The sequence below is a fragment of the Montipora capricornis genome, chromosome 4, assembly GCF_036669925.1.
Source record: "Montipora capricornis isolate CH-2021 chromosome 4, ASM3666992v2, whole genome shotgun sequence".
Taxonomy (NCBI): domain Eukaryota; kingdom Metazoa; phylum Cnidaria; class Anthozoa; order Scleractinia; family Acroporidae; genus Montipora; species Montipora capricornis.
The window spans coordinates 3,161,881-3,182,050 of record NC_090886.1 but is presented as its reverse complement, the minus strand read 5'-3'; the positions used below and the strand labels follow the sequence as shown (position 1 = coordinate 3,182,050).

The following is a 20,170-nucleotide window of genomic DNA, read 5'->3' as shown; positions in this document are numbered from 1 at the left end:
ACAAACGCTGGAAAAAAAATTTGCCAAAAGAACCCAAAAGAAAAGCGTGCAGGCAAACTTGATAGGAACCTTGACCCGGCCAGTTATTTAACAATTAGACCCGTAGCCCGCAAGGGCCGAATGGGCCTATTGCCTATTGGGTGCTTAAAAAGCTTTGTATAGCACTATTGTACAACAAAATAACACTTCGTATAGCAAAATTAGGCTCACTGTAACAGTCTTTACATCTCGCTTTCATCTGATTTCTTGGACTTTGCTACTCCAATACATAAGGAAATTTCGATTTCAGGGCCCGGTAGTTCGAAAGCCGATTAAATTTATTCAGGATTAGCGTAAACTTTTGTTTTCAACTTTTTGGGGAAAGTTCCTTATTTGCTTATTTTCGTTTTTCACGATTGACTTCTTCTAATGTAAAGTTCTGCCAAATATCAGCGTTGAGAACAGCATTTAGGGGTAAAGAAATAAACTCCTCGGTTAATTTTTATTCTGGGAATAACGTTTATCGGCTTTTGAACAACCGGGCCCAGGCAATTTGCAATAATAGCCAGAAATTCGACTCGGGGTAGATATTGCTTTGGAAAGACTCCGTAACTGGCCTCCGAGGAGTTTATGAAGGGTTTTCCACAAAGGATAGGATAAAAAAATGTAACAATCACGGTTATCCTTGAATCCAGTTTGAACATCATTGAAAAATTCGCAAGTAAGCCTTTCGGGTCATCTACAAGAAATGCTCGATTACGTAAAGCCAGGATTCCACTTGGTTGATCGCGGAGAAAATGGTCGAAAACCAAAGGTTGACTTCAATTCGGCTCACCATCGGTGAGGAAAGAGATTGATCGTTGATCGAACTGGCGAGCTCCAGCTCAGAAGACTGCGCATGACACGACTGAGCTACGTCGGTCTACGCGTTCGTGTCAACGCGATGCTAAGGCAGTGTTCACACGAACGCGGTTTCATTTGTACTCGCACAGTTGTCGACGCGGTTACGCCTTGTGTTTACACGACACCGAAACTGGGTCGATTTGAAACCGCTGGCAAAAGTGGAGCGTTTTCACATAGATACGGTTTTATCTCTCGTGTGCGAAACCGCATCGGTTTGAATGCGGTTTCTAGTTTAGGGCGAAATTTGCATTAAATTCGTCTGTGATGAATGCCTGCGAACAAGATCGGCATGACCTAAACACTCCCAAAACGCTGTGTGAACACTTCCAAACCGCATTGACTTTGACGCGGTTTCGACGTCGTGAAACCGTGTCGAGGTAAACGCTGCCAAAATCTCTCAATTGTCTAGTGCATTGTTCCGCTGAAACAGGAAGCCACAAAAACGATTGCACTCAGGGGTTGCAAGGACAGTTTGAGCGACGACATATGATTGATGACAACATTTTTTTTGAGACTTCATTTTAATTTCTGAGTATCTATGACCGCTATTTACAATATTTCAAATTTATATGTTTTTAGGCATTTCAATGATTGATCAAAGCCATTCCCCTGATAATCCACATCCCTCCTTGGTACATAAGTCAATACAACCAAAACAAAAATCCCCGTGAACTGAACGGCGACTCCCAAGATTTTCCTAACCACTTCCACAGACTTCTTCGTTGGTTGGTCATGAGAATTTGGCGTTATATCAGTATATCTTTGAGCGGATAATAATCTTCTTTCTCAATACTGATCAATCCTGAGAGTCAAAGGGTTAAGATTGTGCGGGGAGGGGGATTGGGACTTCGTGGATAATATAACTGAACGGCGACTATAGTTCTTTAGTTTTCGGTACACAACAAACAATAGTGGTGAAATCTTCAGTAAACAGCAATTCCAGAAAGGATCTCGATTCCCTAGGTGTGTTGTAACCCACTGGCAAAGCGGCACTCATAAATGAGGCAGATTAGCCGGAGAGAGAGAATGAAGCAGACCCAATAAGTGCAAATTTTGGAACAATAAGAGTTTATAGATCTCATATAGATCTCCTATGCAGCTTTGCTAACTGCCCGTCCTGTTCTGTGGTTGGATCTATAAATGCATACCTGCCAACCCCCAGAGTACAAAATCTGGAGACATCTATAAATCTTTGCATTGTGAGAATATCAATTTCGACAGTATCTGAATACTCTCCGAAAATCACCCGAAGCCCTTCCGAATGTTCCCGGCGTTTCTCGGTTAGAACAGCAATTGCTATTGTTTCCATAACCGCGCCCACTTTCTACCACGTATTGTGCAATTTGATTGGCTGATTTCTGACCAATTACAGTACTTGTTAAATATGATAATTGGTTCTACTTTACATATGAAAGAAAACTAATTATCATAAGAAAAACTTCGCACTTAGACTCGCTTTAAAGAGGCAGACATGAACTCGAAATGGCCTATTTGATTTCTCCGTTTTACGTTTTCCGAACCAGAACAGCTCAAATGAGAGCACTAGAATGCAGTTCTTGTTTTATTTTCCTTTTTGACATCTCGAAGATAACGAAATTAATGAAAAAATGTTGAAAAAGGCCACGGTAGGTATTTCCCGGGAGATTTGATGAAATGATGAAAACCGGGAGAGTTGGCAGGTATGAAAATAACTTAGATTAGATTAGAGTTGCTTAACCCAGCAAACGTTAAAACGAACCCGAAGGGCCTGGCAATTTCAGGCCAGCAAAATGAGATTGGATCAAAACAATAGGGAGCTTAACCAAGCGCGTTTTTGACGCGGAAGGCAACCGGAACAGAACATTTTGCGTGCCAGGACAACGGTGTCTCTCAGATTTTTATACTAATCATCTCTAATGGAGAAAAGATACTTAGCAATGTAAATAGGGTTGTGTGAAGACAAGTTAAAAGGATAAACAACTCAATAGACCTTTTTACCGAAACGGCGGCCATTTTGATTTCTATTGTTTCGAATAGCCATTATGGGATGCCAAGGGGGCAAATACATATTAATTTGCCCCCTGGGCATCCCATAACGTTTTTCGAAAGAATAGAAATCAAAATGGCCGCCGTATCGATAAAAAGGTCTATTCCGGTTGCCGTCGGTGTCTTAAAAACGCGCGTGCCTAAGCTCCCTAATTGACTTGAGTCAATGCAAGTTGATAGTGACCAGGATTTAGTTGACGCAAGCGCTGCAGAGCTGCGCTGCGCTGATACAGTCATCATGGCAGAATGCACCACATTTTTTACATACTTCCATGGCTTTTAACCGACAAGAACAACTTTTGAGTAGCATGGTCCTGCTAAAACCTTTGGCCGTGATCGTACTGGCAGCAAAGCCCTTTGCACCGCTGCCCGAGCTTGGTCGACGAGATGATAAGTTCTCCATGACGGCTGCCTGCTTTTGCATAGCAGCCCTTGATGGCGGTCTCTCTTTAATGAGCGTAGCCGGTGTCCGCAGATCAACAGAATCATTATTAAGTATAGATACACTTGAGACAGGCGCTGCCGATGACAGTTTAGGTAACAAATCATCCGAGGCAGCCTCGGGAATTTTTATCGTCCTTTTCCTTGAGTAAACTGTGCTAGCCGTGAGCATATTATCGGGTGCACAAGTTCTAACAGCTTTGAGCGCCTCTGTAGCCACAGCCACTGTTACCATTCGAAATATAGGAATGGAGCGCGGCCGAGAAGGCCGAGCGTTTGGATTGGCCCTCAGCTGCCTGGCGGCCTCTGATCTCCTCGATTCCGAGACCCGCTTGGGGAGGCAGTGAGAAGGGAGCTTCTTTAGAGGAACCGATAGTGAACCTGAAGGGTTGTACGTTGATCTGCTCTGGTTAGGATCCTTTTGACTCGATGGCAGCGAGCTCCTGGGTGATAACGCAGGGGCCGGTGAAAGAGGCGCTGTAAAATATGCATGCGCCAAGTCTTGAGACGAGAAATCAGACTCAGAGAGTTTTCTGAAAGAGCAAGCAAGGGAAAGGTTCGACACGTGATAAACTCTCGACTCTTTACTTGTTTGAACTATAAAATTATAATTAATAAACTATTTGGGTAGTTTATAACCCGTTCTACTGTATTATCTCAAAATATTAATGATTGTCCTTCTTCATATGTACATTATTTGCACCTTATTTCAATGCAAATTGTTGCCCGTTTTTTTTCCCCCTTCTTTTTGTCTTGTCCTCATTTCCTTAATTGTTCATGAGCAGCAGCCAACTCGAAAGCTGAGCTACTTTGGCTGCTGCGCACATACTGTCAATAACTGACACTTAGATATAATTATAACCAGGTTTTTTTTCTTTTACGGTATACTTGTAATAAGTAATAACCTCAAAAAAATAGATCTAGTGTGAATAAAGTGATTTGATTTTAACAAATTGATCGAGAATGCTAGAAAGGACAACGGAAAACTCAAGGCACACTTGAAATAGGAAAATGGATAGACAGTTTTCGGATGCTTGTGCCTTAAATGATCTTACCCTTCCTGTGATTCATTTGAACAAAATGGGCGAAACTGTTAAATAACTATTTACTTGCCTTTTGCCCCAGACAGGTTCAAAGAATTTTGCCTGCAAAATGCCGCAAAACAACAAAATATTAGTCTTCCACTCCATTGGGCAAAGTCTGAAATAGGACAACACGTTCCTATCGCACGTTCGTTAGTTCAAAGCTTGAATATGCATGTTGTGCATGGAACTCTTTCACTAATCAGAACATCAACCAAATTGAGAAGGTTCAACGTCGAGCACCAAGATATGTATTCAGTGATTAATATTCACGACTTTGCCACGTTACTCCAATGATTGAACAACTTGGTTGGGATTCTCTTGAAGATCGTCGACTCCTCTTTTGAACTAGTACATGTATGTTCTGCATGATCTAAATGGGTCATGTTGGTATTAACCCCCCCCCCCTCACCCCCTGAGGTGAACAAAATAACAACAACTACTAGATTATCGAACAGTCGTCCTTTTCAACAAATTAGTGAATTGTACAATGCCAACAAGTACAATATTCTTTTTATCCAAGGACGATATTAACATGCAACAATTTTGCTCTTGCAACCATCAAGTCATTTGTACAATTGTACTTAGTAGACCTTACATATTTTACTTCTTTTTATTGCTACATTTATTGACATCTGATTAAGGACGTTCGCGCCAATTGTTTCTGCGCATCCTTACTGCGCACGCAAATGCACACGCCACGTCATACACGAGCGCGCACGCTAAGTAATAAAATGAGAAATGATAGGGCAAAAGGCCATTGCTATAGCTTTGCCTGGATTTAACGGTCTTGGACGTTCCGTGACCCCTATTTTTCTTTTCAGAAACGGATTTTATTTACAATTATCTCCACGTTGTCCAAAAATGAACAAAAAATCAATGTGGGAAGTTAAAAAAATTTCAAGATCTCTGCTTACGGGACATCAAATCCTGCCATCTTGCGGCTGCAAGGGGTTTGAAACTGTGGTCGCTAAATGCGAATTTGATTTTTAAGGAACCTCACCAGTTGACTAAATTCACTTAATAAGTCCACTTAAACAATATTTGGCAGAGAAGATTTCACTTCAAAGATTTAATTGCAATATATTTGGGTTTACAGACACTGGCCTTATTCGCTAACGAAGCCCGATTTTGTCACGTTTTGGGTGTTTTTCCGGGCATGTTCTCTCCAAAACGAAGTCGGTGACCCCCCATTTTTTTACATTTCTGACATAACTAACTCATCATCTTACAGTGGTAAAAGTTTCAGAAAAAAATCAATGTTGAAAATTTTTCGCGCGAACGTCCTTAAATATATTTGCACACATATTTTATTTTAACTCCCACATGTAGTATAGTCACTACTGTTTCAGATTAAATATCTGACGTACTTGTTTTATTGGCATTTATCGAGGGATGGCGCAGTGGTGAGAGCACTCGCCTCCCAGCAATGTAGCCCCGGTTCGATTTCCAGACTCGGCGTCATATGAGTGTCGAGTCAGTTGGTCCTCTACTCTGCTCCGAGAGAGTTTTGTCTGGGAAATCCGTTTTTTATTCCCTCTCCTTAAAAACCAAGCTACGATTAGGCTTGAAGAAGAAGATTAGGCTTGAAGAAGCCCGTTTCCTCTCCCGAATCGAAGACCGAACTAGAGAGAGCGGTGGAAATCGAGCGTAACCCACGATTTGATTCCTGTGCAGTATCCCCAGCGCCGAAATTTTACAGATTAAATTAGTGCAGTTGAATTAGGATTCACTGGCCGCCACGTTACAAAATTACTTCACGTGCTTTCATGAATCACAAAGGCAGAAACTAGAGAAACACGGGTATTTGTAAAATGAGTTACACGATTACCTTCCAAGGATCAAGCTTTGCTAGCCTTTCCTCCTCTTGTTTCATTCTTTGTTGCATATCTGTCATAAAATCACCTTAAAAAGAAAGGAAAAACGAGCTTTTCAGATTGTTCCTTTAGCCGCGAGAGGGCTGCGAGGACGAGTTGCGAAGCGGCGAGAAGAGAAAAACCTCTGGTTACCTTGGACTTGAATCTCACTTTCATGCAGACGCCAGCTGTCAAACGCGTCAATTTGATAATTACAAAAGTGACCAATGGCAACTTGGCAATCACGCTTCCCCTCGGTATTAACAATCAGACGAACCAATCATATCGATTTGCGTGTTTGTAAAAAAATATCAACCAATCCGAGTCTGAGGGTCAGATCCTGACCCTGGTGGTCTGCATGAAAGTGAGATTCAAGTCCAGTTTTTCGCGGCTCTCTCGCGGATCAAGAAAAACCTCTGGGACCAGGGTACAAAGGCGGTAAAGTTTCTTATTGGAACTATGGAACCCTTTTAAACCTTAAGGGGTCCGAGACTGGACTAGGGTAACATCCAGTTGAGAAGGATCAGAACGAAAGAGTCCACAACCTCATATATTTGTAAAAAATCAACAAGAAAAACAAAAAACAAACAAACGCACACAACTGGACACTAACTACAACTGCATTAAAAAAGAAATGCCACAAAAATATTTTACGGAACTGAAAACTAACCCCACATCTCCTTATCAAAACTATGGCATTAAAAAGGTTTTAACTGTTTTTTTTTTTTTTTTTAATACTACACAGGGTTGTCTCTAAGTTTTGAAGCAGGTGTAAAACTCAAGATTTCACCCGTAAAATGTAAATACTTGGCCAAAGGCCACGTAAAGGAAGACCTAAAGGGCCTGAGCCCCTAGGGGGTTCTGGGAGCATACTCCCCCCAGAAAATTCTTAAAATTAAACCCTTGGAAATGCATTTTCCAGCACTCTGAGGTGCAAATTGTATATTTTCTCAATCAAAAAATGATGATAAAACAGGGCAAAAAGATAAACTTCACAATGAATAAAGACTTTTTCTAACCATGTGGAAATGGCCATGCATCACGGAACCATGAAAAATGGTCAGCGGAATCCCATTTATATCAAGTACAGTGCACTGATAATGATTTTGTTGCTAAAAATGGTGTCGGAATCCAACAACGATTGATTGGGGGTGTTCTCCAATGGTTTTTTACAGAAAATGTTTGGATTTTTACCAAAACCACGTCTCAGAATCAGGAACACAGACAGCACAAGGCTGCAATTATATTTTCTTTAGAAGATAAATGTTTACAAATAAACTTCAATTTGTTTTGCCCATGAATATTCATTCAGCAGCAACCATCACCTGTAACATTGACTGGGCTCAGCTGTAACAGGTGTTATGGGTTACGACCCCTAATGACAGCCCTGCTACAAATGTCTAGATCAGCGAGTCCTGAACAATACAACGTAAGATAAGGCTCACCGTCTTGAAGCCGGTCCTTCCATGAATGACAGGCACTGGCAAAAAACTCATTGGTAAAAGCAGTGTGAGACGGTCTATAAAATTCAATCAATCAATAATGACATTTATTAGTATAGCAATATTAATGCCAAATAATAATAATACAAAGATAATTACTTTCACCATTATCATTGAAAGATCATTGGCACAAGCAGGACCCCTTCATATTCCCTGTGATTACACTAAGTGAAATACTAAGCTCTTACCAACCGAGTGGGAGGGCTGTACTGGGGAATATTGGCCTGAGGTTGTGGCAGTACAGACTAAATTCCAGTTGCTATAATTGCATTGTTGTGATGAAAAATTCCACTGATACGGAAATGGACCGTTTCCATGGTAATGGTCCATACTGTAAAATCTCGACCAAAAACCAGCCAACCAGAGTACACCATTAAGCCTGAAAATTGCTTGTCGTATAATAATGTTTGGAAGCACAGCCTCACATCCAGAAGCCCACTATTAACAACCTTTACACCCAGAGAAAAACTACGTTCCCTTTAATTAACAACCACTGCATCCACTAAAAACTATGTCCCTTAACAACCCTCTGAGACTGTAGGAGATTCACTTTGCATTTCCTAACCAATCACTTGCCAACTGCATGAAAAATCACATTCTTACTCAGTTTCGTAGCTGCAGTCATATCTGATGGTTGATGCCAAAGGAACATCCAAATACCCTTAAATTACATGTAACTAGAGATGCTAAAGAAGACTGAGGAATGTCCAGTCAGATGCCTTCACCAATATTCCACAATTTCTACTTTGGAAATGAGAGCTAAATATGACATTGACTCTATTGTATACTACAACAAAACGACTTGCTAATTCTAGGCAACAACAGGCTAGTTTTGAATTCTGCCCAAACAAAAGAAGAGAATTGAGGTTTGGGGTAAAATTTGCAATTTTCTTCGTTTTTAACAAAATGTGCAAATTATTTCTCTAAACCTCGACTCTGACATAATAGGCCAAGTTCCATATATCAATATTCAGCGATGGCTATGAGGTTTTATGGTCAAATTTCACGCCTCACTTCTGTTTTCTTAGTCTCACAAGTCTCAAGGGAGATTTCTACACAAAATCATATTCAAATTTAACTAAGCCTCATAGCCATTTTAATTGTAATGTTGCGATAACGAACATGGCCTATTAAAACTAGCGTACTGGAGTATAATCATGCTATTGGAGTTTACCTCAGGCCTCCATCATTGCCCACAGACTTGTCAACTTTGGGCAACAGAGTGACCAGCTGGTATTGATACAGAGCTGGAAGCATGTTAAATGTCCGCTGGCTAATGAGTGACTGAGAAAAACAACAATAATTATTTAACAATTCAGTTGAAAAGTTATGGAATATAATTTACAAAATACATGTAACTCAATTAATATTTCCCATCCAGTCTGACCTACTGTAATTCAGTCTAAAAGAGTTTTATCATAAATTATGACCAGGAAAAGTTTTTGTTTTCTTATATTTACCTATGCAGTCGTTGGAGAGTTGCCAGGCTGAAAACCCATTGTCAAAAACTTCCTCAGATTAATAAAATTTGCTTTTTTCCTGTTCACAGATGTTACTCATTTGAAGCTGGTAACATAATTTCATTGTTAATAAGAAAATTACAGCTAACAAACTAAATAGATCCTATGAGGACCCACTAAGGCAACCAAGGCGATGAAATTTTCCTTATACATTGTAATTAAGACCTCATTATCCTATCAACTGGGAGGCACGGTGGCCTCATGGTTAGTGCGCTCGACTCCGGATCGAGTGGTCCGGGTTCGGGGCCTGGCCGAGGACATTGTGTTGTGTTTTTGGGCAAGACACTTTACTCTCACGGTGCCTCTCTCCACCCAGGTGTATAAATGGGTACTGGCGTAATGCTTGGGGTAACCCTGCGATGGACTAGCATCCCATCCAGGGGGGAGTAGAAATACTCCTAGTCACTTCATGCTACGGAAACCGGAGATAAGCGCCGGCCTTAATGGGCCTTCAGGCTCGTGACAGAGACTTTACCTTTTTTTTACCTTTTATCCAATCAACTGATTGGCAAAACGGACAATTCAAATACCTTTCACAATACTAACCCGAAGGGGAATACTAGTGAGAATGGAATCTGGTGTTGAAATATCTATCCGTCCCTCTTTGGTTCTCTTCAGCTGAGCAGCTAATGAAAAAAAAAGCACTCAATGTCGACAATAGTTATTACTAATTTACCAAGAAAAAAGGAAAAAAAATGTTTTTCTCATAATTAATGGCTTCATACACATACAAACTTCCCTCGATTTACATGAGTTGTGAGTTTGATTTTGTCCACTTTGAAAAATGCAATAATCAACAATATTAATGAAATGGAAATATGTGCGCTCTGTAAGTTGAACTCAGTTCATAATAACTGTATGATTCTAAAGATTTTGTTTCGAATACTACACGTTACAACTTACTTTTATTGAACTAACCAAAAGAACTTGTTAGCCTCAAATTTCTCATTTTAAAAAGGCCTGTACTTTTCAAAGATCTTCTTTTACAGTGCGACGCGCCTTACCATGGCCACCCAACAAACTTTCACATTTGACAACTACATGTAAGTATGGCAACTCAAACCCAATCAATGGTGTTCAACTTACAACAGTGCCAACTTTGCAAGGAGGGGTGAGTGTAAATCAAATTCACACATCCTTATCGGCATTTAAGTTATAAAAAAACTTTGTTAGGTGGCCACGGTAAGGTGCGTCGCTTTGTAAAAAATTTCAACAAAAGATTACCGGTATTAAAACACTGCACTAATTACAGTTCAAACTTACCAACACTCATTTTCTTGTATCTTCTTGGCTGAAATAAAATATGATCAACTTAAGTTTGCAAATAAGTATTGGCTTGGGCAAGACAATTCTAGATTTATTCTGTGACCTTTACAACCACTACATGTTATACACATTCAAGCATCTACCTTTGAATTGGTCCAAAGGTCAGAAAACTTTTCAAGCTTCTCTTTGCCATCCATGTCATTAGAAGCTGATCCTGGAAGCCTTGGGAAGCTGTGATCAGCAATGGCATCAGCAGCAACACATGCACTTGATGGCAGGATGAGTTTGGATGATGGTTCGACAAGGAAAGATGGAGATTTTTCCTATCAATAAAAAAAATGACAGCTTAGGGGTGATCAAAAACTAAGAAGTAATAAAAGCATGTCTCTAAAAAGTTCTAAACTGAAAATACAGCTGTTCTCGTTCTCGTCTCAAATTTCTACTCGCAACGTTGCAGTATTTAATAATAATAATAATAATAATAAATTATTATTAATCATTATTAATTATCATTATTACTTATACAGTGCTTCATACAAAAGTTCTAATTAAGCACTTCACAATAAAAGGGGGATAAAATAAAACTTAAATTACCAAACAAATGAAATATCATTTAAAAACAGTCTACGTTTTCAGAGATGACGTACAGGTACTGACACTGGAGCTATGCTTGCTATAACTAGGAAGACAGTTCCATAAATTGGGAGCACATACAGAGAATGCTCGGTCTCCATAAATTTCCACAAGTATTTGCCACAAAACAAACTGTCATGGGAAACCAACCCCAAGGACTTTTTAGCAACAAATGCAACTTTTAACAAAATTAAACTCTCAAAAATGTGCATGCCCCCTAGACCTGTACATGTAGTAATTGTTAAGATGCTGTTTTTAGGTGCGGATGCTCTGGGAATCAAATACTGCTTCGAATATTAAATTCATTTGTCTTTGGTGATCTCAAATTCCGCCTCTAAACTCTTGATAAAATAATACCGTCGCTTGCAATTACCTGTCCACACGCTTGACAAAAACATGTTCTGCAGGCCAGTCAAAATTCAAAGTTTTGACCATCAAACTTCAAAGGTTACCCGCCCACTTTGGAACATTTTGGCGCCACTCCGCAAACACTTCACCGGATGCAAAGTCAGCAATGCGTTCGGGCATTTTGTCTTTTGTAGTTTTGAACACCTTGCTTGAAATTCCTACCTATAAACGCCATGTCTTGCCAAACGGCAAATAAATCAGCTATGATCATTTGCGTAACTGGCGCCAAAATGTTCCCAAGTGGATGGGTAAACTTTGAAGTTTGAGTGTCAAAACGTCGGATTTTGATTGGCCGGCAGAACAAGTTTTTGTCACACGTGTGGACAGGTAGTTGCAAGTGACGGTACACTGTACATAGTCAATTTCCTGTCTTCTTCTACTTGGCAATTTAAGATACCTCTACATTTGTATACAAATGTATGTACAGCCTGTACATCTGCATAAACATAACCAATTAACTCCTAAACTGCCCTCGGTTGACGGGTAAAATTGTCTGGCGTTAGACAGAGTAAAATATTATTTACCGTACTTATTCGGCTACAAGCTGAGCTCGGCTATGAGCCGAGACCCCAAACTTCTTACGGAAAAAATCAACTTGATTGACACGAATTGTAAATGCATAATACTCGGCTATAAGCCGAGACCCATTTTAGGTCTTGATGTACATGTATTATCGACTATGGAATTTTCGTAATTTAAAATACAAATTGACATTGACTGAAAAATTATACGCAAAGCAATCAAATGAACACGAAAGATAAGAAACAAACAAGCGGCGTGATCGTGAGGTGACGAATGTTATTAAACAATTACTGACCTCACTGGAAACGTGTCTTCGAAAAAGTGAAGCGTTTTATAAAAAGTTATTCGACTGGAAACCTTACAACCTCGCTGTTAAACTTATAATAGTCGCCGAAGCAGAAGCTGTAGAAAATAACTCCGAGATCGCCGGAGAATACGGCATCAGTGAGGTGATGGTTCTGTTGCTGGAGGAAAGATAAGACAAATCTGTTTAACGGGGAGCTTATCGGGGAGCGTATTCCGAGCTCGATCAACGACCTTTGGCGTGGTTTTCAGAGCAAAGAATTCAAGGTAAGATTTTCCCTTTAATGCGTACGGTTTTTTTGCTTGGAAAATGTCGCTACAAGAAGAAATCCACTTGCGTTTTTGTCTCAAGTTTGCTCTGGTGTCATGTCACAAGCTTGTTTACACGATCTGTGTCGACAAATGTTGCAATCTTGTTCCCAGACTCCTCGTTCCTTCGATGGGCAAAACAGGCTTGGGGCGATATTCCCGAGGAGATGGTGAGGCGTTCGTGCAAGACTATAACGCACTCGACGGCACAGAAGACGATGCAGTCTTCGACGAGAATATTCCAGAACAAAAAAAAAGTAAAGACGAGGAAATTGACGACGAATTCGAGACAGACAACGAGGAAAAAGACGAGCAATAAGATCGATCCCGATCACACAACAACACGTGCGGCTACTTTACGAGCTACCAAGTAATAAAAGTCCATATTACACCAACAACAACTTCTCTTCATTTTACAAGTAATTTAGTTTGGCTTGTAAGTGAATACACGTTCATTTTTACAGTTTTAATTTGCTGAGAAAATTTTTTTTTATCAAAAATACTCAGCTACAAGCCGAGACCCCTTCTACGGCTTCAAAGTTGCCCAAATTGAGTGAGGATTTGTGTAAAAATCGCTCGGCTTATAGCTGAATAAGTACGGTATTAAGTCCCTGTAGGGCTGCAATGATACACCGGTTAACCGCAATATTTTTTGCCACAATGCGAATATCAACATTTAAGCAACATAATTATTGCAATATTATTATTATTATTATTAAATATATTATTATTATTGTTCATCAACATTCAGAAATCACTGTCTTTAACGAATCCTTACACAAAAGTAACCCTTTTGTAGCTACTTATTAAACACAGGGGGAAGAAAGATCCATCCTTGCTTCATATAGCTTCCGATCTGACACATACAGACATTGCAGATAACTAACACTAACAATTGCCCCATGTGTTTTTCAAGATGCGTACATTGCGTTAATTGTCAGCTGACAAAGTCTTGAGCAACCCACAGACAAAACGCACTGTTCATCGGAAAATGTCTTCCCGTTGTACATAATGATTTATGTGATGATGTATCAAGATATGTATCATATCTCATATCAAGATGTGTATCGTTTCCGTGAGAAAATATATTGTTGCAGCCCTAAGTCCCTGCAGTCCCAGTGGTCAATTGGATTATAAAAAGTTCTTGACTTTGCATGTACTTGAATTTTACAATGTATTTCCAAATTTGAGTACTTTAATAGAGCAACATGAAACTTAGAAAGTAACAAACCTTAGGGTTTCCATCTTTGCCATTCAATCCAAAACCACTGTCACCTGTCCCTACTTTGAGGTTTTTCAAAACCATTTTCGGGACAGGTCTTGTACTAGTCAACCTTGGTCTCTTGTTTGCTGAGGAGTTGCGCGGTCCTGGTTTAGGACCACGTTTCTTCTGAAGCCTACCATCCTTGGTAAGTGGCAGCTTTGACTGGGGTTCTCTAGGGAATGGATTGGGCGGCGGTGGCTTAAGTTGTGGCATAACAATCTCTTTGGCACCCAAGGGCATCTTGACTTTCCCATTACTAAGATGTTGACTATTTAACCCATCCTTATCCAAGAAATGGTTGAATTCCGAATCATCAGGCATGCTTGGAGGGTCTGAATCAGAGTCAGGTGCTGTCAAGAAAAACAGAGAATATTAAAACAAAATAAATAATAGTTTAACGCCAATACTTACCCCATTGACCCCTGGGAGACTAACCCTTTCATCCCCGTGGGGTTCCCCATCGATGAGTAAAATCGTCTGGCATTAGATAGAGTAAAATCTATAAGTGGCACTCTTGGGAGTGAAAGGGTTGATGGGGACATAGTTTTTGAGCGAATCTAGCTGTTGTTAACCCTTTCACCCTCATGGGGTTCCCCAATGACGAGTAAAGTCGTCTGGCGTTAGACAGAGTAAAATCTATATCTATAAGTGGCACTCTTGGGAGTGAAAGGGTTAACAGATTTTACTCTGTCTAACACCAGATGATTTTACTCGTCAACTGGGGGTGTCCAATGGCATTTAAGGTGTCAATGTGTTAAGCAGTCATGTTCCCACCCCCAAATTAATATTCAATTTTAGGCTTTGGGTGATGATAATTTTCCCACTGTTTTTAGCAAGTCACAACATTTCTTATGAATAAGAGAACAATCGATAACAAGTTAATTATTTTTTGCTTCAACAAGACTTGTAAACAGACTGGTTCAATTTACAATGTAAGCTGGTTTAAGTATTTAAGTAAACACAAGAATCCAGAAGTATTACAGTTACAGGACATTTATCTCAAACAACTAGGCAAATGATAAGCAGTTTCAGGGTTCTCCTTATCAGGCGGTAACCGGTAAAATTTACCGCTTGTAAGAGCAATTATTACCGCCTGCAAACGCTCAGAAGTCGGTTATCCTTTGCAGAACGTCCAACATTAACCAACTGCTTTACCGGTTTGAAAAGGTGCCATACCTGTTGCGCTGAAAACTAGGGAGAACCCTGCAGTTTTGGTTTTTCTTTTAATTTCTCGTCATAGTCGGATTTCAGGGTGAAACATACACGGTAAAAACAACATGATTTAGAAACAGGAGAACAAAGAAAGATAATTACTACCAAATCAAGTTGGCACTTACTGGAGTTTTCTCCTGGACTCTCTATTCGATTTGGCTGTAAAAGAAGAATTAGCATAAATAACAATATATTCGTTAAGAAAAGGAAATAACATCAGGACTGTCACTGAGGGTCAAGGAACAGGGAATTCTTCCCCCTACCACAACCATTTCCGGCCTACTTTTAGATGGACTGCCCTTAATTGCTTGCTTCTACACAATTTGGATTCCAACCTAGTAATTTGATTTACCCAGTAACTTCTATGATTTTGAGTACCCTAGCCCCTCTACCCTAGAGTGTTTCTCACTGTCATTTTGAAGTAAAATTATCTGCCATCAGACAGAGTAAAATTAATGTTGTAACTACCATTCTTACGAGGAGAAGGGTTAGACAGGATATACAGCTGGACTTAAATCTACATACTGAACTAACCTTTTCAACCCTGTGGGTCCCCCCTTCAATAAGTAAAATTGTATGGCATTAGAAAGAGTAAAATCTGCGCGTGCAGGTTGCAGGCGGAAAAGCTTATTTAATAAAATGAAGTTAAATCCAGTTTAACTGAGTTAACAACTGGGAGCGACTGCAGTAAATTGTTCAGTGGTTTTGTTATATTTGCCCATGAGTTTGTTTCCTTGTGCTTCACGCTATCAAACTTATTTATCGGTGTGGCGGGAAGAAGGAGCATTTTGTGTGGAGCATTAAGCCGTTTTTTCCATCCGTCCCCTCCCCCTACTTTCCACTGTTTATCAGTGTGACAGGTGCCTGTCTTCTCAGGGGTGTGGGGGCTCATGGTTGGTTTGTCAGGTTTTGCCAGCCATCAGTGCAGTCTCCATCTTAGAGCTGGCTGCCAATAGTGGAAGCTCCGGGATGTCTCAGACACCCAACCTCTACTTAGCAACCCAGTTGTTAAACACTATGGGCCAGTTATTTAAACAAAGTCTAACTTTGGCCGCGGCTTAAGACAATCAGTGAAGTTCCAAATCTGTTTATAAGCAGTATATTTTAAGTAGATAAACTGCTGTCTAGTCTGGAATGCAAACCTTCTTGTTATCATAAGCAGCAGAAGATATTTAGATATTATTGTTGGCAATATTGAAAATGGCTTAGAACGCAGTTTTGTTAAACATTGTCTAAACTATGTTTTAATAATCGACCCTATTAATTTCATTCCACTAACCTTGCCATAAGATAATAGTCATTTGTAATATCATTTAACAAAAAGAAACAGTGCTGCATTACTGTAGTATGAATTGTTTTCTCTAATGCAGTGAAAATGGAATAAATGAATAAATAAAAAATAAATTAAAACTTACATTGAGTCTGTAACAGCTCATTCGTCCTTCTACTTTTATAAATAGATCATTAGGACCTCGGGAGTGGTGGTGAAGCATAGCATTCAAGCATGCCAGAGGGGTCGTGCCGCGACTAAAAAATAAAGTATTTTATCAGGAAAGCCTTCTTCGATTTTCCAGGTGTGAATTTGAGAAAAATGATCCTCACACTTAACTGGACAATTTAACCCACTGACCCAGGGCTGGAAGTTAAACTTGAACAGATTTTACTGTCTAACATCAGACAATTTTACTCGTCAACTGTGGGCATCCTAGGGCATTTGAGGTGGCAGTGCGTTAAGCAATAATATTTTCTCTAACACACACTTGAAATATTCTTCAAACATTTTCAGGTGTCTATTAGAGGCAATGAATTACATTGTAATATAGCTTAAATTGTCCACCTTCGTGCAAGGACCACTTCTCTCCATTTTGTCTTAAACCCACACTTCAAACATGCACATTTATAATAAGATGTGAATTTGTTTATAATCTGGCCATCAAAGGAAGCCTTGGTAGAATTTGTGTTGCTATAGCATTTTCAAGGTCACACTCTATTATCTTATGTGATTTTGCATTGCAGCTGTCCACTTTTCCAGATGAAACTGGTAGTAATTTCCAACTAAACTTGAGCCTGCAATATGGTCATGTGATACTGGTCAGCAGATACCTTGTTTTGGCAGGTGTCAATTGACCATAACATGGATGTCCAATATCAAAGATGGAGTATGGCTGCCATGTTGGGCACAAGAGTACAAGTATTGGTTAGAACTAAACTTGAGCTGGCGATATGGTCCATGATATGACCACATTGTCATACAAGTAGGGTTGAACATATGGTCACACCATGACCAAAACCAAATTTTTTTGCACAGATGGGTTACCATACTTTCTTACAGATGGTGCCCTGTGCGCAAGCCAAAGATGCGCCGAGCACCGCTATAAATATATAGGGTTTTCTACCGTCCATACAGGATCTCTGACTCAATTATTATAACTCAAACTCTTCTTGTGTCCAAGGGGTTTAAACAAGTACAGCTTACTGGTGAGAAATGGCAACAACTTTGCTTCGGAAAACTGGCTATTACTTTTTAAAAGTGTAGGACAAATTTTCGACCACCCAAAATTTGTGAGGTAATGTGATATTACATGTAACAAATAAAATAATGTAACTTATTTGTCATTTGTAAGATACGGTAGTGATGCAACCATATTGATAAGTTAAAAATTAAATGGCATTTCTGAGATTTGCTGTTTTAAACTGTCTAGTGGAGAACCCACTTTAAAAAATTGATGCGATTTTCTTAAGAAGGTGAAAACTTAAGCTTAACTGCATTACAGGGTTCTATTATATACCAAATAGAGAAGCCAGACCCCCAACACTAACAGCAATGCTCATTAAACACAAACAAAAAAACAACAAATTTTATTGGCTTGGCTACACACAGCGGTTAATATTCTGGACCACAGTTGTAAAAGAAGTAAAATAGTGCATCAGTTACGTGTTGAGTTTCGATCTCGCTTCCTGTTGACAAATTCTTAACACTTTTTCCTTATGATATTCTCCCTACAATGGTCCGTGCATACATGCTCAGCTCCAAAAACCAAAAATGAAGATTCACTGAAGTCAAGTCTAAAATCGTCGGGTAGAAAGACATTGGAGTGGCTTCTTTGCTCTCCTCAAATGACATCATCGTGTAATCCTGCATTAATTTTCCATGATGATTGGCGATCGACTAGCATCCCATCCAGGGGAGAGTAGAAATACTCCTAGTCGCTTCATGCTACACTAACCGGAGATAAGCGCCGGCCTGATGAGCCACTAGGCTCGTACCAGACTTTACTTTTATGATTGGCTATGCACCGTAACACATTGCAAGTTTCAACTAGATAATTTTTCCGACGGCCTGACACGAGGAGGGTCTTAATCTACCGTTTAACTGCATACTAATCTGCGATATACTGGCAGTAGCTAACGGCCTCTCCTTGCAAAAACCCTAAGAGCCGCCACTTTATAGTCTGTCAATCACACATGATTGCTATCACCTTTCGTTAAATGGTTAAATTCACCTCACCTTAAATCGCGTAAACCTTCTTCCTGTATAACCTTCAGGATGTCTTTGTGAGTGAGAGGGTTTACAGACCTTTCAAGCACCTAAGATAAACAAAAAAATCGTTTGGTTGATGTAAAGTTCACCAATAAAAATTAAAAGAACGTTGCGGTCAGCTAAAGCTGATCTCCTTTGTGCGTCGATACCTGTTTCGCTGCTTCAGCCCATGTCAAACCCTTTTTCCTCTTCGTTTCGCCTTTTTCTGAACTCATCTTGCGAAAGAACAGTTACAGTTGGATATTTTAGTCGAAATGGAACCTTAGCAAACGGAAATAATGGACTGGCATGGGCAAAACAAGGTCTCCGATGATACCGAATATTTTCAGACAGTCAAACCGCCATTTTGGAAATTGGGTGAAGCGATCACAACAAGTCACGTGACAACAAATAGGAACAGGAAGTATATTCCTGAGAGGAAGCTGGGTCGACCACCATCTATCTGAACTCGCGCTATGCGACGGGAAGAGATATGAATGGTCAGCAGGAATACCCAATCGCCGTACGCGTGACTTTCAATCACGAAAAGTCTCACGAAAATCTTCTACAATCAGGGGAACTTTGAATCCCTTTTCAGCAGTATCTTCCGCTTGTTCTCAGGTATCATACATTTTAGCATTAATATCGTCGATTTAATGATATTTTGGTAGTTTAGTGTCGTTTTCTGATCATTTCAAGCCCGTAGAATTACGGTTTATATTTTGTGCAACAAGACCAATATTTGCATCGCAACATTGTCAGATTAATTCACCGACTGTAAACTTACCAACAACAGCTTTTATTGCCACTGCTTAAATACTTCTGCGTTTATTTTTAAAGAAATCGAACTACAAGTTTTAAACTTACGATCAGTCATTTTGATCGACTTGTCCTTAAATATGTATATATATTAGAATTCTTATAATTGAAACATCAGCTGCAATACTTTTCACTTCTGATTCAAAGTTTCTTTCATGTTTAAGGTGGCTGAAACCAGTTTCAATTCTTTTGAGAAGGGTTATCACTACAACACTGTATGATGTGCATGTAACAGCAATGCTATGGCACCATATTAAACACCAATTATTGCTTAACAAAATGCGCCCACTAGTGTGACGTAATAATTACCATGGCAAGATGAAAGCTCTCCGAAAAACACCGTGTATTTTGCCTTTACTTGCTTATATCTCAAATCTTTATTGTGGAATAGTAATTAGCATATTGGCAAAGTATGGGAGCCAATAGACCCTTCCATGGTTTTTGGCGCCATCTTGGCTGGGGGTAAACATGACTTTTGCCAGCCAAGATGGCGGTCAAAAGCCATGGAAGGGTCTATTCAGAGCTACCTTAAATTTTGTGTGTGCAAAAGAAAGATTGCTTTGCCAGGTATAAAAATTCACCAGAGCACCACTCATTAGGTTTAAA

General features: G+C 39.7%; 1 protein-coding gene and 1 long non-coding RNA gene across 2 annotated transcripts in view; one reads left to right on the top strand and one right to left on the bottom strand.

The window, feature by feature from the left end:
• Positions 1–1,384: 1,384 nt before the first annotated feature.
• On the bottom strand, positions 1,385–19,119 carry LOC138045213 (putative Polycomb group protein ASXL2). Its single transcript, XM_068891626.1, has 13 exons — positions 18,916–19,119; positions 18,734–18,813; positions 16,641–16,752; positions 15,351–15,384; positions 13,981–14,363; positions 10,718–10,897; positions 10,572–10,599; positions 9,855–9,934; positions 8,963–9,072; positions 7,732–7,805; positions 6,262–6,335; positions 4,462–4,493; positions 1,385–3,881 (listed from the first exon to the last, which is right to left on the bottom strand). Exons 1-13 carry the CDS (start codon positions 18,979–18,981, stop codon positions 3,098–3,100), a joined length of 2,037 nt encoding a protein of 678 aa, XP_068747727.1. The 5' UTR covers positions 18,982–19,119; the 3' UTR covers positions 1,385–3,097.
• Positions 19,120–19,217: 98 nt separating this feature from the next.
• Positions 19,218–20,170, top strand: part of LOC138045215 (uncharacterized) — an 8,364-nt gene continuing 7,411 nt past the window's right edge. The window contains exon 1 of the long non-coding RNA XR_011131549.1: positions 19,218–19,366. This is a non-coding gene — a long non-coding RNA (uncharacterized lncRNA). The remainder of the gene's footprint in view (positions 19,367–20,170) is intronic.